The following is a 24,892-nucleotide window of genomic DNA, read 5'->3' as shown; positions in this document are numbered from 1 at the left end:
ATTATTATTTAGAAAAATAAAAGCACATACAGGCACAGCTGAAAGCAAACAGACATTCATACAGAAGCAAGTGCTCACTTTTTATTGACACCTTTGTGTGGCGCTCTTCCGGCGGATCCTAGTCTGCTATAGAAATGTACTAAAACAAAAATCTGGCAACGTTTAGCATTCCTTACTTCGAAAACGTAAAGCAATCTTTCGGAGTGGAAAAGCGAGACTACAAGCTAACAGCTCTCCTCTCGCCAAGTAACAACGCGCCAGGCGGTCAGTCTAACTCACCGTTCTTCGACTGAAGCACAGCTGTGGACGCTTCCCGTACTGGCGGCAGACTGCCTCGCTTTTTCTCCTCCACCCTCTACCACGCTCCGCGTCGCCTGGAAAACTCAAAGATACCATTTCCGCCACCAGCCTAACGCAGGTAGATTTCTCACAAGTAGGGCAAACCTCTTTGCCTACTTGACTTCTATGAGAGTTGGCTATTCTGTACAACTGCTGCTGAATCTGTATGAGTATCGCAGACTTTCTGCAGCAGAGTACGCCACCGTCTAGCTACGTGACACACAACCACATTTATTCAATCAGTTACGAAAAAAGAGAAATAAGGAAAAGAAAGAGAAATGCTAGTGAAAGTGGGCTACCGGGCTAATGAAAGGTGGCTACAGGAACCTTTCAAAAGTGATTGTTAATTTACGTAGTAGTATAGGAAAAATTCATTTGTAAAGGAAAACACTGTCCTTTGTAGGCTGTATCTTTATATCATTTATTTGATGTGCAATTGGCCATTTTCGACTACCATGTCATTATCAAGCACCTACAAAAAATCATACCGGCGTAAAAGAGTACTACTTTACTCACAGTCTGGAGAAATCTCAGACATAATAATAACCGAGTCTTCGGCCCACGCGTATTACATTGTATACTGGAGCGGCGATTAGTGACAGTTAAATCTTACAACCTAAAATACATTACATAAAACATTTCTTGCAATCAGGCAATGTGCACAATAATAATACATAGTGAAAAGAAGTTATTTACATTGTATAATGGAATGTGTACCATTCTGTTGTAACAAATTTTAGTAACTATGTACTTTAGAATGAAAGATTTTACTAATGAGCTCGTCAGAAATCTATGAAATGTACATCGACATATTTTATCGATACACTTTTAGATTATCTTTGAATGTATCTTTGGCAGAAGTTATAACAGTTGATTACAACCACAGTCTGTATGTTGAGTAGTTGTGGTTCGCACCTAACCGGGCACCAAATGACTGCCGATATAAGCAGCGTCCTTCCTCGTGACCACCGTGAGGAACTTAAGGCAACATCTTGTCCTGGAACTGAAGAATGGAGCCAGTAAGCTGACAAACACAACTTACAGACATCTAAAGCTCTGTAGCTTTCTCTTAAAACAAATGAACCCATTCCACCTGTTTAATGCTTCTTTAACATTCTGTCAGTGCCACATGTTTCGGGTATGAAGCCCGGTTTCAAGCTCATTTTCCAGATCAGGAACACGTACGTAATACGATGACCAGAACCGACTCTTGTGCCTGCAGACAGTGTCTAATGAAACGTCAATCATAGGATTATATACCTGGTTCCTTAACGGCTCTTCAAACTAGGACTGCACGTTTCTCAGAACATTAGCGCCAATGGTGAAAGAGAACAGACACCTGCCAAATTACTTCCACATTCAGTCACTTAACAAATACCCACTGAAGCACGAATTCATACTCGTGACCTTTTGCTGTATCTTCGCATACTTTATCCGAAAATTATCTCGACTTTGTCCTTACCGACCATATCATGTGATACCAGAGATATACTGACAAGGGGAGGCCACGACGTTGGCATGACGGATTTACTTCAGACTTTGTAAATCTTTAGTTGGCCATTACATTAACATACTGTGTAAGTAGTAAGGTGCACTAGTCTCGCAGTTCCGAGAAAATCGCAACAGAAGTTTTACTCTTATATTATGTAACTGATGTACTGCGCGAAGGGACAGCACCTAACAAGTCATTGTGGACGTGCGGTTAGCTTCTGCGCTGTGTAAGAGCGTCGCGAACGAGGCGATAGTTCGATACTCGCTGACACTTGCTTTTTTAATTTATTTTTTCATCACTGGTCACATTATTTTATATGACATTTGATAGGTAATGGAATGAAAAGAAACCCACGTGCATTTTCATGAACTTGTCTCCATAAATCATGATGCGAATAACGTTAGTCACAACCAGTAATATAGTAGCTCACAATGTGCCAAACCACAAGACTAATGTACAGTTTACGCGTCGGATGAGCTCTGACCATCACACATTGCAAGATGGTATTTGTCACACAGACGAGGAAAATATAAATTAAAACTTCATGCAAATACACGTATGTTTTTCCATTATATTTCCTCTCAAATGTCATATAAATTGAATAATATTACCAGCGTTGAAAAGAAAAAAAAATTGGTCAACAACTCAGTTTGAGCATGAGTCGAACCTTCGCTTCAGACACGTTCGTCTCACGATGCTCGAACGCTAATCGCTTGACCACCATGATCTTTGGTGTGGTGGTGGTGGTGGTGGTGGTGGTGGTGGTTAGTGTTTAACGTCCCGTCGACAACGAGGTCATTAGAGACGGAGCGCAAGTTCGGGTTAGGGAAGGATTGGGAAGGAAATCGGCCGTGCCCTTTCAAAGGAACCATCCCGGCATTTGCCTGAAACGATTTAGGGAAATCACGGAAAACCTAAATCAGGATGGCTGGAGACGGGATTGAACCGTCGTCCTCCCGAATGCGAGTCCAATATGCTAACCACTGCGCCACCTCGCTCGGTCTTTGGTGTCCAGCACCAAAGCACAGAGCTGGCCCAAGTGGCAGAGTGGTTCTAGGCGCTACAGTCTGGAACCGCGCGACCGCTACGGTCGCAGGCTCGAATCCTGCCTCGGGCACCAATGTGTTCTAAGTTCTATGGGACTGATGACCTCAGAAGTTAAGTCCCATAGTGCTCAGAGCCATTTTTGAACCAAAACACATACACATGTGACACATAGTTATTACGGGTAAATATTCCCTTGAGATTTCTCGGAATTGCCAGAGTAATGCATCTTACTACTTCCACATTATGATGTATCAATGGCCTACTAAAGGTGTACAAAGTTTGCAGAAATGTTTGTTTTTCCAACGTCATGGCCGCCCCTTGCGAGTTTTCATTCTGATTTCCAACAATTCACATTGTTTGTCAGTTTAATTGCATTGCTTCGCTCCGGACGTGCTAATAAAGCATTTCAGCAAAAGAAATAAGGAATTTTTTCTGTATTTTGGCACCAGCAGCACAAGCAAATTGAGCTTCTATCTGAGTACTGATTTTCCGTTCGTTTCATAATTTAACGGAGTCTGCCTGAGCTATTTCTTTCACTTTATCGCCTTTCTGGGATTCTTAAGCATGATGAATACAAGGAACGCTGGAATGTACACAATAGTCCCAGAGATGAACGCACTTAGAAAATAATCATTTCATGCTTCATGGATATTGCTTGTGCAGACTGACTGCTTTAATTAGCCTTCTTCTCTATGAGTAGATAAAAATGATTTTCTCTGCACTGTGTTCTGACTTTCTGTTTGAATGCGGGAATACCACCCGTTGATGCCGTCAGTCACTGAACTCCAGGAAAACAAGCTCTCGTTGTTTGAGGACGGAACATCTGCTGCGAGAAAGAAAGATTACCTTCTGTCGACACCGATGACATTAACGGTGGAGCATCAGCCCAAGATTGGTAAATATATGCAAATAAATCGACCTGACGTATTTTAGGATAACTAAACCAGCAGTGTTAGACGGATATCTGCAATCATCAATCCCGATAATGATTCCAGCCTATTAAAACACTACTTATGTTAATACCTGGCTTGACAATTTTTATTGCGCCAAAAGGAGTTTTCCGACATCACTAATCTCCGAGCTATTACCTGCTTAGTTAGATTACCATCCTGTCGTATTCCGTAAGAATTAGTGTCAAATTGTATAGTCTCGTACAGTATCGGTGGAGCACTCCACCAACACCGAGCCCCGATATCATATGTGAGTAAAATGCAAGGGGGCGAGCTGTTCTTCGATTCGACCGCAGACCATAAAATACTCTTCTAGGTGAGAGAGTCGTAGTTTCACACTACGTTCAAATAAAGCTGCCATTTCGCTTTCAGTAATTTGCTCTGATCTCGCCACATTGTGCATTTTTGCTGTCTCCGCTACCAGGCCTCCTAACAGGAGGAGTTGACACCAGAAACAGTGTGAATCACTCACTGCATCAGTGAATCAAGGAGGGAGAGCAAAATATACACATAGTTACTTCGTCAGCTGCAGGAATATCGAAGTATTTTCCTGACGGCAGTGTTCCGTAACGCAGTTCACTGTCAACTGTTTTCCTCGAACTTGAGACACTGCCAAGGTAAACTAAGTGAAAGGAGTAGTCTTTTTTTTCTTCTTTGCACGCACAACTACCTGATTTGTTAATGTCAATGCTAATTGAATCGGAAACGGCACAACGATCGATTTATTTTCTTCACAACTATTTCTCGGCACAACCTACCCTGCAACGCCCTTACAAGGTTTTCAGACTGTTTCTGACCATCTTATAAAAGCAAGGACATGCAGGCAAGAGATTAGTGTGGGAATCGTGTTTTTCCGACGTTCGCGCTGTTAATGCGAAAACGTGAACTATGCCGACGTTATTACCAAATGCTTTCACATAAGAACAGCGTGGTGTTATATTCTTTGCTGCCGAAGGATAGTCACCGACAGACATCCATCGGAGAATGAAGAATGTGGATGGGGCAGCATGTACATGGAAAACCACCGCTGTGAAATGATGTGCAAGGGCCGGCCGGTGTGTCCGAGCGGTTCTAGGCGCTTCAATCTGGAACCGCGCGACCGCTACGGTCGCAGGATCGAATCCTGCCTCGGGCATGGATGTGTGTGATGTCCTGAGGTTAGTTAGGTTTAAGTAGTTATAAGTTCTAGGGGACTAATGACCTCAGATGTTAAGTCCCATAGTGCTCAGAGCCTTTTTTGATGCGCAAGGAATGCTGTTGCTTCTTGATCACGCACGTCCCTGTATCTCAATGTCATAACGCAGAAGTACTCACGTGGGAGACGCTGGATCACCTGCCTCATGGTCCACAGCTATCCCCATGCCTTTGTCACGCCTTGGGTCCCTTAAAATAGGCATTGAAGGGTCGACAACTTCTGTCGGACGATGTGCACCAGGCAGTTACGGATCTCTTCAGACAGCAGTACAAGGTGGTTTGCCAAACGGGTACCTTCAAAGTGGTGCGTCGGTGGAATTATTCCCTCAATGTTCACAGCAATTTTGTCTCATTAGCATACTGATGCTGGACTGTACGGTCTTCGAACTGAAACTTTTTCATTGCCCGTTATGTAAGGGGCTTGGAGATCACTAACCACTACGTGGTACTCAACATCTAGAATTTACCAAGAATTTTCTCTCGAAAAATTTACGAGCACACCACACACTTGAACGTAAAAATATTCACGAATTATCACGAAATATGCGGCCGAGAAGCGACCACAATAACGTCAGGTGAAATAGAAAGAAACATTGCAAGAAGCTCCAACCTACGTCTTGTCACGCTAATTTACGAAATATGGTATACACCGAAACACATAAAACACCACGAGGCAAAGCATCTATGAAATTATGAATAAAGTAATATTAAAACCGACAAGTGACTGAAGGCCACATTGGCCTTCAAGTAACCTCACTCAAAATATTTAAATTATCAGTTTCATGAATTCATCATGGTATCGATTCCATCTGATTCTGCACTGTTTCGGAGTCAGCCGCACTTAGTAGCGACATTTCAATGTGACTGAACGATATACATCGATGTTCACTGACCATTAAAATGAGGATTTCACTATACTAAATATAATAAGGAGTAAGTTGTCGTCTTGGTAACAGGTAAGATATTCTACCTTACTTCACAATAGTGGCGAAACAATGTTGCCGTAGGACAGAATACTGTCAATCTACAATAGCAGCTTTCATTGATGTTCATTTACGCTTGTAAGAGTGTGAGATACGAACATCACACGCACACATCCAAAAAACTGATGCTGACGGGCGGGCAAAGCGAAATCGTTTCCGGATTCCTTTCGTAATCAAGAAACTGAATACGTTATATATTCGATCGACTTAACAGAGTCTGAAACCAGTTATGAAAGGACATTTTTCCTTCCTGCCTTTCGGTTTCAAGTTATGTGGTTTGGCAATTTAACGGGTTTTGAAGCTACATAGTTTAAGACAAAGTAATAGCATTCTATCCAGTTTACAGCTACGTATATTAGTGCACTAATACTAGAAAGAAACTTGTAACGAAATCCGCTGTGGTCCAAGTCATCTACGTTTGCCATTACCCATGTTTAAAAAATAAAAAATTAGCGTTTTACAGTCGTGGGATGAGACGGCACAAGGTTCTTTTTTTCACGAAAATGTATAGTTCAATTGTAACCTTGAAATGTATGCTTAATCTTTCAGCATGATTTAAACACAGTTACTAAACAGACTTGCGATCGAATTTCGTTGAGAAATTGGTTACTGTAAATTTCGTTTCTTTTGGCACACAGATAATTTCTGTATTTTATCCAGATGGATAACAGTTTACTATAGAGAAAATATCTAAATTTCGGCTGAATAATTGCATCAGTTCGTAACTGCTGTAAATATAATTGTTTTCATTACAATTAGAAAACATTTACCCATGTTTTACCACCGCGTAGGCCTGGTTACTCTCGGCGAAGAGAAATCTGTGACACAGTAGCGAGTTTCCAATGACTCTCTCAGTTTTACATTTTTGTCTCTCCCCACATTATCTTCCTCATTCCTTGTAGGACTTCCTTATTTACTTCTCTCTCAGGTACTCACTATCCCTCGCTCTTCTCCTACCTATCTTGATCTCTCGCATTCGCTCCCTTTCCTGCTCTCACTCACCCAGTCCCTTCATCTACTTCTCCTTCTTTTGCAGTATCTCCTTTTCATGTCTCCTGTTTTTCGTCTCCCTTCCTTTCATGCACTTGACACCCTCCCTTGGTTTCTTTCATCCGCTCTTGATCTCTCATACTCTGCCTCTTCGTTGTTATCTTTCTAAATCTCTTAGTCCTTCTTTTTTTCCTCTGAATGTAGTTCTGTGCTGTGCTGTGCGTGTGCGAGCGTGTGTGTGTGTGTGTGTGTGTGTGTGTGTGTGTGTGTGTGTGTGTGTGTTAATCAAGACCTATTGACAAAAAAGAAATTAAATAGGCACTGATGATGAGTAGCTCACTGTGATTAGTTCTTGTCTAGTTTCTTGTTAACGACTGTGCATAATAGCGAAGCGATGTAGTTAGACACAAGTGGAGGTGTTTTCCCTTTTCTTATCACCGACATGTCACATCCATGCACATAGATAGATCTAACTTCATACGTGCCCTAAGAAATGCCCTGGGACTCTTGCTGATCATTTTACACATTAATGACCTAAGAGACAATATTGATAGTATCCTCAGACTCTTCACAGATGATGTAGTAAATTATGATGAAAAACTGTCTGAAAAAAGCAGCACAAACACTGTGTCAGATCTTGATCAGATCTCAAAATGGTGTAAAGATTGGCAGCTTGCTTTAAATGTTAAGAAGTATAATTGCACATTTCACAGAACGAGTAAAACGTGGAGTAGCGATATTACAATACCAGTGAGTGGCAACTGGAGGTAGTCAGCTCATACCAATTTCTAGGCTTATCACTTCGTTGGGATATGAAATGAAATGGTCAGATACGGTAGCCTCGATAGTAGATAAAGCAGGTGTCTTCGGTCCATTGGTAGGGTACTGGAAAAATAAAGTGTCTACAAAATAGACTGCTTATAAAATAATCGCGGGAGCATTCAAACAACATTGCGTAAGGATGTGGGACCAGTGTGAAACAGGATTAACAGTGGATACTGAACGCTTACAAAGAGCAGAAATACGATTCGTCACAAGTTTGTTGGACCCATTGGATATCGTGACGGAGATGCTACGATTTCAAAAATTGGCGGACCGGTAGACTCAGATGAAACGACAAAAGCTTAATTACATAGATTGATGAGCCAGTATTAAGTAAGAATTGTATGAATACACATGATCCAGTCCCATTAATGTGACTACCGCCTATGTTCAACGTCGACGTGCAATAACCATTCACAGACGGCAGATGGCAGGTGGCAGTGCAGGCCGTGGATGTGGGGAATGTGGAAAACAGTGCAATCGTTATAATAATGCGGAAACGGAGCAATTTATCTGTCATGCGAAAAGACATGATTATTTGCTTTCGCGCCATTGGAGGAAGCCTTTTCGAAGCGTCGAGATTTGTAAACTGTTCGTGAGCCACCTGGCAAAATGGCGTTATCCAAAATCGGCGCCGATACAACAGTGGTGCTATAAATGACAGGGTTGGTTGACAGCTGTAGAGATGTGCACGGGCGAATAGACGTGCAGCTGTTGAGCAACTGATCGTCGCCGGCCGGAGTGGCCGAGCGGTTCCAGGCGCTTCAGTCTGGAACCGCGCGACCGCTACGGTCGCAAGTTCGAATCCTGCCTCGGGCATGAATGTATGTGATGTCCTTAGGTTGGTTAAGTTTAAGTAGTTCTAAGTTTTAGGGGACTGATGACCTCAGCAGTTAAGTCCCATAGTCCTCAGAGCCATTTGAACTGATCGTCCACATCAACCATTGTCTTCTCAACGAGAATTCAGCGAACGTTGCTGCGTATGGGCCTCCGCAGAGGGCACCTGCTTATGCACCCGGTGATGAAGCCTGCAATTTTCACGCCATTACAGCAACTGAACGTCCACTGAATGGCGATAGGTAGCCTTTTCAGGGGAATCATTTTTTTTTCTAATGGTGTGAAACGTCTGAAAGCAAACACACTGTAATAATCGAGGCCGCAGGAGGGAGCATTATGGTCTGTGAATCTTTTCCTGGCATTTCTTGGAAGATCTCATCATTCTGGAAGGCACTGTGGATCAACACAATTATGCATCTATTCTTGGGGACCATGTCTACCCCCACATGCAGTATCTTTCTTGAATGAGATTTTCACTCTGCAGCGGAGTGTGCGCTGATATGAAACTTCCTGGCAGATTAAAACTGTGTGCCCGACCGAGACTCGAACTCGGGACCTTTGCCTTTCGCGGGCAAGTGCTCCACCAACTGAGCTACCCAAGCACGACTCACGACCCGCCATCACAACTGCAATTCTGCCAGTACCTCGTCTCCTAGCTTCCAAACTTCACATAATCTCTTGAGGTTCGCAGAAGATCCTCACCCGAAAGCCGAGAACAGCTGGCCACAGCACTGGAGTCTGCATGGCTCCAGGTCCCTCCCGGTACCATCCAGAATCTCGCTGACTCGCTTCCTGCACGTCTTGCAGTGGTCCGCGCTGCAAAAGGTGGTTATTTCGGCTCTTCACTGTGACTGGACAGTGTGTAACCGGCTACACATCACTACTGTACGGATCGCGGAGAAAAAAATTAGACTAATTACAGCGCTCACCGAGGTATTTAAGAAAATCATTCGCCCCTCTTTTCATACACGAACGAACTGTGCACTCCACATTGGTCTGTGTAACATATAAGATGAACCTGCAATTCCAACAAAATTTAGGAGGATGTTCTTGGATGTCTTCTGAGATTTGCTGTGTGTTTTGTTTTAGCTGAATGTGAATATTGCGCAACAACTTAATATCTCAATTAACGAAATGAATCGGTGACCAATTAAACCTATTATTCTATTATGGTCTTTAGTTGCTACAGATTCTCAGCTGACTGTAGCAAAATTTGAAGTGCGGTACTGAAATATTTACTATAGAAATCTTAAATACAATTTCGGAAGGATTGTACCGTATCGGTGGAACTCGAAAGCAATCGGTAATACTGTGCTGTTATCATAAATATATCTTACGTGTAAGGAAAACAGAATTCACTCGATATAATTTTTTTTACTGCGACAAACGATTATGAAATAACGCGCTGGCTGAAAAATCGCAGCACCAAGATGGAGTTATACGACATAAACGAAAGTTGTACGGCGTGTTTCTACATTTGTATTCAAATTTTGCGCCAGTCGCAAAAGAGTAACCCTAGTGGCGCCACTATCAGGATGCAAATCAGGATTGCTTTAAATAAACGCTGTAACCCTCGTGAGCGTTAGTTACCTTTGATACGGACGCGATGAGTTGATGTCAGTCAAGAATGTGTGGTGTCACAGGGCTTAGGCCTCTCCCACTCCTCATTAAATCGACCAAGACTTATACGAATAATTGTAAGATCAGTTATTATTATTATGTTCTTTAAGTTTGTTTCTGGGTTTTCAGAAATACTGTGGGAAGAAAGTTTATTTATGTTGCAGATAACGTGGAAGACGTTGCCCAACGATCACCACGAAAGTTCGACGTAGCGGCAAGTGGGCAAGGAATAAAACGAATGCTGCAAACCACCGCGAGTCATGGAAGAGTCTGGGCCGCGAGGGCGTCGAGCTTCCTAGGTCGTTGTTGGGCAACGTCAAAGAAAGAGATATTCTGCTTTCTCTTTGTAAACAGATCGATCGAGTCTTGAAAGGTTCATGTAAAACGTATTGCCGGGTGAGACATCAGGTGGGACCCGATGCCTGTAATACTTCCATAGTTATTAAAAAGGTGTTAAACGGCAAAACCAATAGTTCATTATTTATATACACTCTTGGAAATAGAAAAAAGAACACATTGACACCGGTGTGTCAGACCCACCATACTTGCTCCGGACACTGCGAGAGGGCTGTACAAGCAATGATCACACGCACGGCACAGCGGACACACCAGGAACCGCGGTGTTGGCCGTCGAATGGCGCTAGCTGCGCAGCATTTGTGCACCGCCGCCGTCAGTGTCAGCCAGTTTGCCGTGGCATACGGAGCTCCATCGCAGTCTTTAACACTGGTAGCATGCTGCGACAGCGTGGACGTGAACCGTATGTGCAGTTGACGGACTTTGAGCGAGGGCGTATAGTGGGCATGCGGGAGGCCGGGTGGACGTACCGCCGAATTGCTCAACACGTGGGGCGTGAGGTCTCCACAGTACATCGATGTTGTCGCCAGTGGTCGGCGGAAGGTGCACGTGCCCGTCGACCTGGGACCGGACCGCAGCGACTCACGGATGCACGCCAAGACCGTAGGATCCTACGCAGTGCCGTAGGGGACCGCACCGCCACTTCCCAGCAAATTAGGGACACTGTTGCTCCTGGGGTATCGGCGAGGACCATTCGCAACCGTCTCCATGAAGCTGGGCTACGGTCCCGCACACCGTTAGGCCGTCTACCGCTCACGTCCCAACATCGTGCAGCCCGCCTCCAGTGGTGTCGCGACAGGCGTGAATGGAGGGACGAATGGAGACGTGTCGTCTTCAGCGATGAGAGTCGCTTCTGCCTTGGTGCCAATGATGGTCGTATGCGTGTTTGGCGCCGTGCAGGTGAGCGCCACAATCAGGACTGCATACGACCGAGGCACACAGGGCCAACACCCGGCATCATGGTGTGGGGAGCGATCTCCTACACTGGCCGTACACCACTGGTGATCGTCGAGGGGACACTGAATAATGCACGGTACATCCAAACCGTCATCGAACCCATCGTTCTACCATTCCTAGACCGGCAAGGGAACTTGCTGTTCCAACAGGACAATGCACGTCCGCATGTATCCCGTGCAACCCAACGTGCTCTAGAAGGTGTAAGTCAACCACCCTGGCCAGCAAGATCTCCGGATCTGTCCCCCATTGAGCATGTTTGGGACTGGATGAAGCGTCGTCTCACGCGGTCTGCACGTCCAGCACGAACGCTGGTCCAACTGAGGCGCCAGGTGGAAATGGCATGGCAAGCCGTTCCACAGGACTACATCCAGCATCTCTACGATCGTCTCCATGGGAGAATAGCAGCCTGCATTGCTGCGAAAGGTGGATATACACTGTACTAGTGCCGACATTGTGCATGCTCTGTTGCCTGTGTCTATGTGCCTGTGGTTCTGTCAGTGTGATCATGTGATGTATCTGACCCCAGGAATGTGTCAATAAAGTTTCCCCTTCCTGGGACAATGAATTCACGGTGTTCTTATTTCAATTTCCAGGAGTGTAGATAAAAAGTAGTAAAGATATAGGAAAGGAAGAGTTTCGGCGTCAGCAACAAAGAAGGACGTAAAAAGCGGGCGTTACGTGGTGAAAACAAATCAACTGATAAATTAGTAAGTCTGTAATCAAGCATAAAGCCACGTAACACTGCAAATGCCATTAAGGCGGCAAATACGCCCTTACTACTTCGGCTAGGATGTTCCTTCTGCAGTACTGCAGAAATACTTGGCAGGAATGTGGCCACTGTACGTGACTACCGGCAGAGGTGGTCACGAGAATGTACGGTCGCAGGAAGACCGGGTTCCGGAGAACCATGTGGCACTACCGGGAGGGATGGCAATCGTGTGTGACGTATAGCACCACAGTGAAACAACGAACTCTTACAAATCGGCTATTTCAAAGAAGGCTCCGAGCTAGAGGCACTGGACCGTGCATTGAACTGACCCCATTTGCGGCTTCAGTGGTATCAAGCGAGTATTCATCGGAGGGAAGGGTGGATGTCTGTTATCTTTTCTGATGAAAGTTGCTTCTGCCTCGGTGCCAGTGTGTTGGCTATAAGGACGCTAGTTGAGGGCCTGCAACCAACCTGTCTGCGTGCTACACACACTGGAGCTACACCTGGAGTTACGTCCTGAAGTGCGATTTTGTATTACAGCAGGAGAACTCTCGTGGTTATCCCACGCACCCTGACTGCAAAGTTGTGGTTCGGTCTGGTGATTCGAGACGCGGCGTAGCCGCGTGGTCTCAGGCGCATTGTCACGGTTCGCGCGGCTCCCCCCGTGGGAGGTTCGAGTCCTCCCTCTGGCATGGGTTAGTGTGTTTTCCTTAGCGTAAGTTAGTTTAAGTTACATGAATTATTCTGTAAGCCTAAGGACCGATACCTCAGCAGTTTGATCCCATAGAACCTTATCACAAATTCACAAAATTTTCTGGCGATTCGACCCGTTGTGCGCCGTTCATGACCAACATTCCAAGGGGTGTCTCCCAACAGAATAACGCTCATTCACATATCGTTGTCGTAACCCAGCATGCTTTACGGAGTGTCGACATATTGCCTTGGCCTCGATCACCAGAACAATCATACGGTCGCAGGTTCGAATCCTACCCTGGGGCATGGATGTATGTGATGTCCTTAGGTTAGTTAGGTTTAAGTAGTACTAAGTTCTAGGGGACTGATGACCTCAGATGTTGAGTCCCATAATGCTCAGAGCCATTTTAACCATTTTGAACCAGAACAATCTCCAGTCGTTCACAAAGGGGACATCGGATGACAAGTCCAGCATGATTAACAAACAGCATTAACCGACCCTTTGTTGATCGATCAAGTGCCACAAACATGGAACTTCATCCCACAATTGGCAGCTGTGCAACACAACGCATGCACTTTTGCATGCTTACATTTAATATTCTGGCGGTCACACCTGTTACTAATGTATCAGCATTTCTTATTTGGAATGGCCTATATGGGCTTACATTAACCTCTGATCTTACAATGTTAATCACTGAAATATGTTACCTAGAAAAATGTATTCCAGAAATTTCATTACACAGTATTAATTATTTTTTTGTTATTGCGACTTTTTTCCGTCAGTGTATAACAGACGTGGCTGATGACACCCGTGCCACTAATAGGTGGAACAATGCACGAGCTTTGAAAAGAAACCAACCAATTGTTTCGCCAATATTAGATAAACAACAAATACACTACTGGCCATTAAAATTGCTACACCACGAAGATGACGTGCAACAGAAGCGCCATTTAACCGACAGGAAGAAGATGCTCTGATATGCAAATGATTAGCTTTTCAGAGCATTCGCACAAGGTTGGCGCCGGTGGCGACACCTACAACGTGTTCATATGAGGAAAGTTTCCAACCCATTTCTCATATACAAACAGCAGTTGACCGGCGTTGTCTGGTGAAATGTTGTTGTGATGCCTCGTGTAAGGAGGAGAAATGCGTACGATCACGTTTCCGACTTTGACAAAGGTCGGATTGTAGCCTATCGCGATTGCTGCTTATCGTATCGCGACATTACTGCTCGCGCTGGTCGAGATTCAATGACTTTTAGTAGAATATGGAATCGGTCGATTCAGGAGGGTTATACGGAACGCCGAGCTGGATCCCAAAGGCCTGGTATCACTAGCAGTCGAGATGACAGGCATTTTATCCGCATGGCTGTAACGGATCGTGCAGCCACGTCTCGATCCCTGAGTCAGCAGATGGGGACGTTTGCAAGAGAACAGCCATCTGAACGAACAGTTCGACGACGTTTGCAGCAGCATGGACTATCAGCTCGGAGAGCATGGCTGCGGTTACCCTTGACGCTGCATCACAGACAGGAGCGCCTCCGATGGCGTACTCAACGACGAATCTGGGTGCATGAATGACAAAACGTCAGTTTTTCTAATGAATCCAGGTTCTATTTACAGCGTCATTATGGTCACATCCGTGTATGGCGACATCGCGGTGAACGCACATTGGAAACGTGTATTCGTCATCGCCATACTGGCGTAACACAAGGCGTGATGGTATGGGGTGCCATTGGTTACACGTCTCGGTCACCTCTTGTTCGCATTGACGGCACTTTGAACAGTGGACGTTACATTTGAGATGTGTTACGACCCATGGCTCTACCCTTCATTCGATCCCTGCTGAACCATACATTTCAGCAGGATAATACACGACCGCATGTTACCGGTCTTGTACGGGCCTTTCTCGATACAGAAAATGTTCTACTGCTGCCCTGGCCAGCACAATCTCCAGATCTCTCACCAATTGAAAGCGTCTGGTCAATGGTGGCCGAGCAACTGGCTCGTCACAGTACGCCAGTCACTACTCTCGATGAACTGTGGTATCGTGTTGAAGCTGCATGGGCAGCTGTACCTGTACACGCCATCCAAGCTCTGTTTGACTCAATGCCCAGGCGTATCGAGGCCGTTATTATGGCCAGAGGTGATTTTTCTGGGTACTGAATTCTCAGGATCTATGCACCCAAATAGCAGGAAAATGTAATCACATGTCAGTTCTAGTATAATATATTTGTCCAATGAATACCCGTTCATCATCTACATTTCTTCTTGGTGTAGCAATTTTAATGGCCAGTGGTGTATGTAACCTAGAAAAATGTATTCCAGAAATTTCATTACACAGTATTAAGTATTATTTGTTATTGCAATTTTCTCCGTCAGTGTATAACAGACGTGGCTGGTGAACCCGTGCCACTAGTAGATGGAGCAATGCACGAGCTTTGAAAAGGAACCAAACAACTGTTTCGTCAATATTAGATAAACAACAAATACATTTCTTCCTATAATCTAGTGGAACAACGGCTTCTCATCTTTATAGCTTCAGAGACGGCGTATGGAATCTTCCAACTCGTGGTGGACTCGACGGTGTTTTGGGTCGCTGGGCCGCAAACGTGCGGGTGAAACTTGCGGGGCACCCGGTGCGGGCCAGAGGCGGACAGGCAGCGCCTCTGACGGGCGCGTGGCGGGCGGCGGAATCAGCGCCAGTGTCGCGGCTGGCGAGCTGTGTGCAGCACCGCGCCGTCGCCGCAGCTTTGAGTGCGGGCGTGTGTGCGAGTGCCTGTGCGTGTGTTTGCCTGTGGCTAGTGTGTACTGGCGCCCGCCATGTGTGCCTTGTCCGGCGACAGCTGACGACGGCGCCCGCAGCAGCGCTCCGCCCGAGTCCGTACGCAGACGCAGTCGCGGGCCCCGTGTTTGCCCAGCGCCGCCTTGCCGCTACTGTGCGGCCAGTGTTTTTTCTGTGGAACAGGGAGCCGCTCTGGGATTCCTTTGTGAGTGACGGAGGTGGCCGCTTCCGCCGCGGAGAAGCAGAATATGGACGGTGCTGCCTTTGGATTGCTCGTAACAGGTGAGGGCGTCTGAGAGCTGGCGCTGCCGATCGAACGGACACGGGGGCTTTGCACTCCCGCTAACTGCTCGCTTCATTTCAGTAAACGTGGCTGAGTTCCGTGTAAATCAATGTCGGCATGAGACAGACTCTCCAGGCTCCTGTTAAGACAGTCTCATTCTTTTTTTTTTATTTATTTATTCCAAATATGCCAGAGTAGGTGTCAGTTTAGCAAACATCATATTCACTGACACACACAGATTGAAGTAAAGTTGGATGTGTGGTCACGATTCGCGCAGTTGGAAGTCGCAAGTGACGAGGAATCCCGTATAAGGGAGAACGAATGTATCCTACTGCGCGTGCGCACCGCGGGTGGTGTGTTACAGCAGATTACAGCGCATCTGAGACGACAAATGGTGCCCTTGGCAAGCGTGGGCTGCGCCCCCTGCTGCCACGTCCCAGCCGCTTTCAGCCACGGAACGAATTTCGTAATCGTAAGCCGCGGCAAGTAACGTTAGTGGAACGCAGGCTACGCTGCGATGCAGGACAGGTTATCAGCTGTAGTACCGTATGCAGCTCCGCACAGTCTGCAGGTGTTTCCCTTATCGCCACCCCTATCTCTAGCCTCACTGTTGCACATTACATCGTTTGACTCACTTTGAAATGCAGATGAGATGGACGTCATGATAAGACGACCGCTTTACAGGGCAATTAAAACTTTTCCGTCCATATATCTTCCAACGTGGTGTGCACTGCATACGGAATCACAGCTGTCGTGTCGTTAATTGTGCGGTAATAAGGAGTTTTGCATCTGGATGGGCAAGCTGATACAGCGGTGGAGGTGCTGGGCTCGTATGCCAAGTGAAGACTTCAAATACCGCTTTGTCCGTTCATATACAAATTTCTCTCTGTTTCACTGAATCATTTCCGGCGTACGATCGGACTATTCCTTTAAGAGTTCCGTAGTCAGTTCCTGTCGTCAGTTTCGAACTAACGGTGTTCATATCGAAAAGTAGTTAACTTTCCTAGTCTTCCTTTTACATTTGTATCGACAAAGTAGCTAACACAGCTAAAACTTAAGGAAAACTACAAGTGACGTCCGTTGAGGAAAGTTATAAGTTTGATTTCGTAACCGCTGATGGCGAAACGAAACACGTTGTGCTTTCGGTAAGCACAGCGAAACCACTCTACTTGCAGTGACTACAAATCTGTGACATTACAAAGCATCATGCGATTTTTCGCTGTGTCTGCGTTTGTGAGCGTTTGCCGTGTCTTACAGAATTGCTTGTTGTTTATGGCTTCAAGAAGACGGAGACCTAAAGACATGATAAACTCGGGCATACGCACAAAGACGTGGATGGGACAGAGCGAGAAAGAAAGAGAGAAGTGGTGTCGTTAATGTTGTTTACGATGTCGCACACTGTCAGTGGTAATACAATCTTCAGAATATTATCATTGCTTCTATGAGATGTTATATGTACAGACCGTAAGACTAGGATAAGGGATATTAGCATTCATACATTTGTATAAATATACATACCTGTAGTCATTCATTCTTCACCACTGAAGATGAGAATGTAACAGGAGAATAATTCAAATAGGTTGGTCCATACAGTGATACAGTGAGTGGTGCAATGTATACTAAATACGCCTTTTCGGTCGTGTGTGTTCCATCAACATCCCAGCATCGAGACACTAGGTTCAACGTAGGCAGAACTGAAGGATCACACGTAACAATTTTTTTTCTGTTTTCTCTCTTAGCTTCATTTTTACTACTCTGCCAGTTGCAACGCAAATCAGGATTTGTCACTTTGACAATAATAACTTTTCATAAAAACTAGAAATAGACAACATATACAAATGTCCATCAACCTTCTTCAAGGAAAAGTGTTGGTATAGAAAGAAAGAGGACGACCTGGAATGAAGTATTTGGAAGACATCGAGAAGAGGGTAGCATGTAATAATTATGTGGAACTAAATCAAACAGCCAATGATAGCAATTGCATCGACAAGGCCTTTAAAATATGTTTATCAGTCTTGAATGTTGGTCGCGTACTCGCCTGCCAGCACGTTTCTCCTCGGAATTTGTTTTTATAGATCTCCACTTCGTTGCTCAGCTGACTGAACATGTTGCGTTCGCAAGGTCGTTTGCGAAGGCTGTAGGCCGATATTCGGAAGCTGTATATTCTACGTCTCATTTTGAGTCGTCAGAAATTGGCTCTTCTTTCTATGATAAATCTTCTCAGGAACACACGAAGTCCGTAAGTGATATTCCTTCTGTTTTCTCACGTCCTTTTCAACGTGAAACGGCTCAGAAAGGTAACCTAGAGCCTTCATCTCAACTTTAGTGTTAGACAGAACAGATTTTTGTGTGTGAGCTGTGAAGTGGAGGCAGTGACTTACAGAGCAACTATTGAACCTTCTATATGAAGGACAGCTGTCGAACTGAGATTCATTGCTGGGATGGTAAGGACATGTAATTCGTTCCCGAAAGAGGCACCCTACAGTCGCTTAAGTAATGCTCGTCACTCGTCTAAAAGCTTCTAGCTAGAATTAATAGAAGATATAAAGGAAATCCACAGTTTGGGGTGCATTTCGCCATCGGTTCGCTTCGTAAGCCCTATGGTGTGACGGAAAAATTCGTCCTACTACAGGGATGGAATCATGTTTCAAGGAGAGGAAGAGATTTCTTCCTGCCACACACATCTTGCGAAATTACCACAGCGGTAAAATGAGAGCCACTTATGCTCTAACGGCAGCGTCCACCCCCTGCAACGTTCACGAATGCTATCGGAGAGGGTGGCGACGAGTGGGGATGAGGGGTTGGGCTATTGTAGCGGTACCTCAAACACACTTCCCCAACATCTAAGGTGGCTTCTTAAGTGAAGTATAGATGTACAGGGGCTCGAGAAAAACATGAAAATACTACAAATACAACACATTAAAATGGCTAATTTGCTGCAGGAAACCCGTTGACGTTCAAAACAGCTTCTCGTCGTCTCTAAATGAATAAAAGTAAGTTCAGAATGGTTTCAAGGGAATCTCATAACATTCTTCTTGCGAAACAGTGGCAACATCAGGTGACGATGATGGAGTATCGATCATGTACCCTTCTCTTCAAAATGGACCACAAAGGCTTATAATATTGAGAACGGTAGGTTGGTGACTAGGGGAGAGGCAACGATTGATCCTCGTGTCCACTAAACCAGTCCTGGAAGTTGCGAGCTGTGTGAAAAGAGGCTCTGTCGTCTTGGAAGACAGCATTACCATTGGGGAACAAACATCGTACCAAGGGAAGGACTGTCAGCCAAAATGGTTACATAATCCTTGGCACTAATGCAACTTTTTACAGTAACCTTGGGATCGATGAAATACCAGAATATACACTATGTGATCAAAAGTATCCTGACACCCCCAAAAACATACTTTTTCATACTAGGTGCATTGTCCTGCCACCTACTGCCAGGTACTCCATATCAGCGACTTCAGTAGTCATTAGACATCGTGACAGAGCAGAGTGGGGAGCTCCGCGGAACTCACGGACTTCGAACGTGGTCATGTAACAGGGTGTCACTTGTATAATACGTCTGTACGCGAGACATCTCTAGGTCCACTGTTTACAGTGTGATAGTGAAGTGTAAACGTGAAGGGGCACGTACAACACAAAAGCGTACAGGCCGACCTCGTCTGTCGACTGACAGAGACCGCCGACAGTTGAAGAGGGTCGTAATGTGTGATAGGGAGTCATCTGTCCAGACCATCACACAGGAATTCCAAAGTGCATCAGAGTCCGCTGCAGTTAGACGGGAGGTGAGAAAACTTGGTTTCATGGAAGAGCGGCTGCTCATAAGCCACACATCACGCCGGCAAATGTCAAACGACGCCTCGCTTGGTGTAAGGAGCGTAAGCATAGGTCGATTGAGCAGTGGAAAAACTTTGTGTGGAGTGACGAATAACGCTACACAAGTGGCGATCCGATAGCAGGGTGTGGGTATGGCGAATACCTGGTGAACGACATCTGCCAGTGTGTGTAGTGCCAACAGTAAAATTCGGAGGCGGTGGTGTTGTGCTGTGTTTCTCACTGAGGGGGCTTGCACCCCTTGTTTTGCATGACATTATCACAGCACAGACCTACATTGATGTTTTAAACACCTTCTTGCTTCCTACTGTTGAAGAGCAATTCGGGGATGGAGATTGCATCTTTCAAGATGATCGAGCACCTGCTCATAATGCACGGCCTGTGGCGGAGTGGTTACGGACAATAACATTCCTGTAATGGACTGGCCTGCACAGAGTCCTGAGCTGATCCTATAGAACGCCTTTGGATCTTTAGGAACGCCAACTTCGAGCCAGGCCTCACCGACCGACATCGATACCTCACCTCAGTGCAGCACTACGTAAAGAATGGGCTGCCATTCCCCAAGAAACCTTTCAGCACCTGATTGAACGTATGCCCTCGATAGTGGAAGCTGTCATCAAGGCTAAGGGTGGGCCAACACCATGCTAAATTCCAGCATTACCGATAGAGGGCGCCACGAACTTGTAAGTCATTTTCAGCCAGGTGTCCGGATACATTTGATCACGTAGTGTAGCTGCCCATTTCGTCACCGAACACCCGCCATGTTCCGCTCTTTGGACGTAAACTCGTTCAGGAGATAAAGTGTGAAATAAGACACATACGACCAAATGACTTTCTTCCATTGCTCCATATTCCGAGTTTTATGGCTTCGGTAACAAGAACATTTGCATCACTGATGTGCGATTTTCGAATTCCAGCTCCCTGTGCAATTGCCTGCTTCTGGAGTCCTTTTTGTGTTGTTTTGACTGACAGGATTCGCCAGTACAACTGTCAGTTCTGCAATGATTTTTATAGCTGTCACTTATTCTTTGTAAGAACGTCTGCAATTTTTATCATCTGTGACTATCACTCAAGGTACACTTTCCTCCGCGCTGTGATTTACCGGCTGATAGTATTCCTCTTTTCCTGCATACTGTATAAATCTTCGATACGGTGGGTACCTGCTGAACACCAAACACGTCGGCTTCGTTGCTTACGAGCGCAAACAATGTGACCACGTGTGAATTCTCTTAGCTCTGACATGCTGCACCCACAGCTACACAGAACATTGATTTGACCACGACTGTCACTTTTAACGTCTTGAGGACACTGCACAGGTGCCATTTGTGGTCAGATACAACCGCACAACCTGCAGGCTTGGCTGGAATCTGTATTTATGTTCAGGCATGTACTTCTCGCGATGTTTCCATATTACTGTCTTAACACTTTAGATGCAATATGTGTCCACATATTCCGTTTTCTCACGGAAGTCAATGATCTAACGATACCGAGGAACAATGAAAATATTTCAGCTTCGACAGGCGAATCCCACGTTACCACTGAAAAAGTCCTCGTGTCGAGAGGAGATTTTTGAATCCTACTGACTGTGCTTTTCCTTCCTGTACAATGCTACCTCCAGTTTTGGGTACACGTCATTAACATACGAAATCTCTCTTCGGAATGTTGCAGCTAAAATCAAAACTCGAAAAATGAGATCAAAGTAACTGCTGACCATGTGGAGAAGAATAAAGAAAAAGATATCTAGAAAACTATCGTAACGCACAGCAGTCATTCTGTAGAACAGTCATTTCAACATGTAAGTTGCTTGAAATAATCAAATGGCAAGATCAAATTTCCCTGATGTATCATTAACTAATTAAAGCTCGCTGGGAGCAACCAACAGGTTTCCATCCACCCCGACGTCATTGGTACAGACTGAATCGGATATGAACTGACCGGAGCAGATATTGAGCATTGTCGCAACAATGGAAATAAAACTCTTCCCTGCCATGAAGAGCCGGTAAAGAGCAGCGAACTGTACATAACAATCGAATGTTTCCTCAGAGAATTTAAAGGAACACTGGAAGAAGACCTCCACAATTTGTCTGTAGCTCGTGACCGGATTTCAAATGTTCAAATGTGTGTGAATTCCTAAGTGACCAAACTTCTGAGGTCATCGATCCCTACACTTACACACTACTTAAACTAACTTACGCTAAGAACAACACACAAACACCCATGTCCGAGGGAGGACTCGAAACTCCGACGGGAGGGGTCGTGCAATCAGTGACATGGCTCCTCAAACTTTGCGGATTTCAAACCTGGACTTAGTCCTATGAACCCGTTATGATGGTTCTATGTAGAAACGTATACATTTGTTCTAAATAGTTGTCTAGTGTTTTCTCCTGGCATCGTACGATAAATAAAGTAAGTCTATTGACACTGAAGGACACGGAAAATAATGTCAAAACATCCCGTACTGTATTTCAAGTGGAGGTTTTCAGACAGGCCCTCTTCGGAACTGGCCGTGACTTGTCGGGAACAGTGTCAAGTACACTTAGTGATAACAGTATTAGCGTTGTTGGGGGCATAGTTACGTCGTCTACCAACTTTAGAAACAAATATATTCTCATAGCACTCCCTGACGTTATAGTAGTGTGCTTTTTGGTCTTCTTAATGGTACTTTCATTTTGTGCTTCGTCTTCGTGACACATTACGAAGACCACTTGATAATTTGGATATTTCTCCTAAGAATGTTCTTGCACAAGAGATACGAAATATCTGAAACTGGAAAATGATTTATGTTTTATTTTAATTACACGAAGAAAAAGCCTAGGCTGTTAACAAATAAGAACTTAAATAGATGGAACAATTTTCATTACATTTTTTCCTCTTTCGCGAAAAGTCAACTCTACTGAGGAAAAAATATTTATATTTGTTTTGGATGTCATTTGATTCTTAAAAAAAAAAAACCTATGGATAAAGTAAAAAGTTGATGTATCTTGATTTTCCTTCTAAATGTTGTTTCCAGTGCTTATATGTATACACGATATCCTCGCACTCCACCGATAGCATTTCGGAGGTTTTTCAGGAATATTTCCTGAGTACTTTTGTGTATGGGAATCCTGGTCTCTGGGGCGACATTACAAAATAACTGCATTCTGTCTGATTTCTTACTCCCACTAATCTTTCTATCTACTTTGAACAGAAAATATATACACAACAGTGTAGTTGGTGTTGCTTGGAAAAAAAAAACTTAAATTCATTCACAGTACCCACAGTAATGCCCACTGTGCTCTTCACCCTCCAGCTTGCGTTCAGTGGTGTTTGGTTCGGTCTCGAGTTTGTATTTCCTGCAGTGTTATTTGTACGTCAACGTTATTCACAGCAGTATGGATAAGTTTACTGAGGAAGAGCTGGTCAATACGCACTTAGTGTATGAGTTCACTCAGTGTAACGGAAGAGTGTCACAACACTGTTATACTGGGCTGTTGCGGCAGCGCACAACTTATGCATCTCACGGTTTTTGGATTACACTGAATTCTGTACGTTTTATCGTATACGGCAGGCCATTTCACTGTTATTAATGATTTTATTTATTTGTTTATTTACAGAAACAAAGGTCACGAGTTAGAATCGCATTGTTACCTGCTCTGCAATGAGCCACTGGAGACCACAGTTCTCTTATACCAAATGAATCTGACTTCCAAGTTTGTAAAAATCACGAACTTCTGTTAGTGTGTTACAAAATCCGTTGATGACTGATAGATATGTCTATACCGGTAATGAATCGAAATATTTACAAGCGATCATGGCGTACCTGGTATTTTGAAATAATGTAACCCCTCCATTTTGCCGGTGAACTGCCCTTACGTTCGGTTTCATTGACGTGTTCAGTGTGAAGCGACGTGTGAGCGCCTCCTCACCCGGGTGCCGCTACCCGCAGAGGAAGTGATTTCGCAGGCAGGACGGCTCTGCGCCGGCGCAACCATTCCAGCAGAACGAGGCAGCGGCGGCAGCACGAGGCCGCCCGCCGGCTTGTTTGGCTCTGCTGGGCTGGATCCAGGTCAGCGCGCCACCACCACCAACATCGCCAGGCGGCGCTGCGCACCCACCGCCCGTAAGGCTCTGGACACGGAATGTACGGCCGATGTGCCGGCGCCCGCCATTCGGGTCCATAGTGGTGTTGTTCACACTTCGGCTGCTACACTACGGTTAGCCGTGTCCACTGAATAAGCGGGATCAAGCAGCTCAACTTTATACACTCCTGGAAATTGAAATAAGAACACCGTCAATTCATTGTCCCAGGAAGGGGAAACTTTATTGACACATTCCTGGGGTCAGATACATCACATGATCACACTGACAGAACCACAGGCACATAGACACAGGCAACAGAGCATGCACAATGTCGGCACTAGTACAGTGTATATCCACCTTTCGCAGCAATGCAGGCTGCTATTCTCCCATGGAGACGATCGTAGAGATGCTGGATGTAGTCCTGTGGAACGGCTTGCCATGCCATTTCCACATGGCGCCTCAGTTGGACCAGCGTTCGTGCTGGACGTGCAGACCGCGTGAGACGATGCTTCATCCAGTCCCAAACATGCTCAATGGGGGACAGATCCGGAGATCTTGCTGGCCAGGGTAGTTGACTTACACCTTCTAGAGCACGTTGGGTGGCACGGGATACATGCGGACGTGCATTGTCCTGTTGGAACAGCAAGTTCCCTTGCCGGTCTAGGAATGGTAGAACGATGGGTTCGATGACGGTTTGGATGTACCGTGCACTATTCAGTGTCCCCTCGACGATCACCAGTGGTGTACGGCCAGTGTAGGAGATCGCTCCCCACACCATGATGCCGGGTGTTGGCCCTGTGTGCCTCGGTCGTATGCAGTCCTGATTGTGGCGCTCACCTGCACGGCGCCAAACACGCATACGACCATCATTGGCACCAAGACAGAAGCGACTCTCATCGCTGAAGACGACACGTCTCCATTCGTCCCTCCATTCACGCCT

The 24,892-nt window shown here is 45.3% G+C and overlaps 1 protein-coding gene across 1 annotated transcript; it reads left to right on the top strand.

Annotated features, from left to right (window-relative positions):
- The first annotated feature begins 1,269 nt into the window (after nt 1–1,269).
- On the top strand, nt 1,270–24,114 carry LOC126456292 (uncharacterized). Its single transcript, XM_050092043.1, has 3 exons — nt 1,270–1,358; nt 15,528–16,055; nt 23,487–24,114. Exons 1-3 carry the CDS (start codon nt 1,270–1,272, stop codon nt 23,608–23,610), a joined length of 741 nt encoding a protein of 246 aa, XP_049948000.1. The 3' UTR covers nt 23,611–24,114.
- The last annotated feature ends 778 nt before the right edge of the window (nt 24,115–24,892 follow it).

This window comes from Schistocerca serialis, chromosome 2 (genome assembly GCF_023864345.2).
Source record: "Schistocerca serialis cubense isolate TAMUIC-IGC-003099 chromosome 2, iqSchSeri2.2, whole genome shotgun sequence".
NCBI classification, from domain to species: Eukaryota; Metazoa; Arthropoda; class Insecta; order Orthoptera; family Acrididae; genus Schistocerca; species Schistocerca serialis.
This window is presented reverse-complemented; position numbering and strand designations above follow the sequence as displayed.

What these genes read in the sequence shown, in the direction of transcription:
- LOC126456292 (XM_050092043.1), top strand. Translation starts at nt 1,270, where the DNA reads ATGACTGCCGATATAAGCAGCGTCCTTCCTCGTGACCACCGTGAGGAA. An exon ending in GGAACTGAAGAATGGAGCCA is followed by an intron (nt 1,359 to 15,527) that starts GTAAGCTGACAA and finishes TCATCTTTATAG; the next exon opens with CTTCAGAGACGGCGTATGGA. An exon ending in CTTTGGATTGCTCGTAACAG is followed by an intron (nt 16,056 to 23,486) that starts GTGAGGGCGTCT and finishes GTTTATTTACAG; the next exon opens with AAACAAAGGTCACGAGTTAG.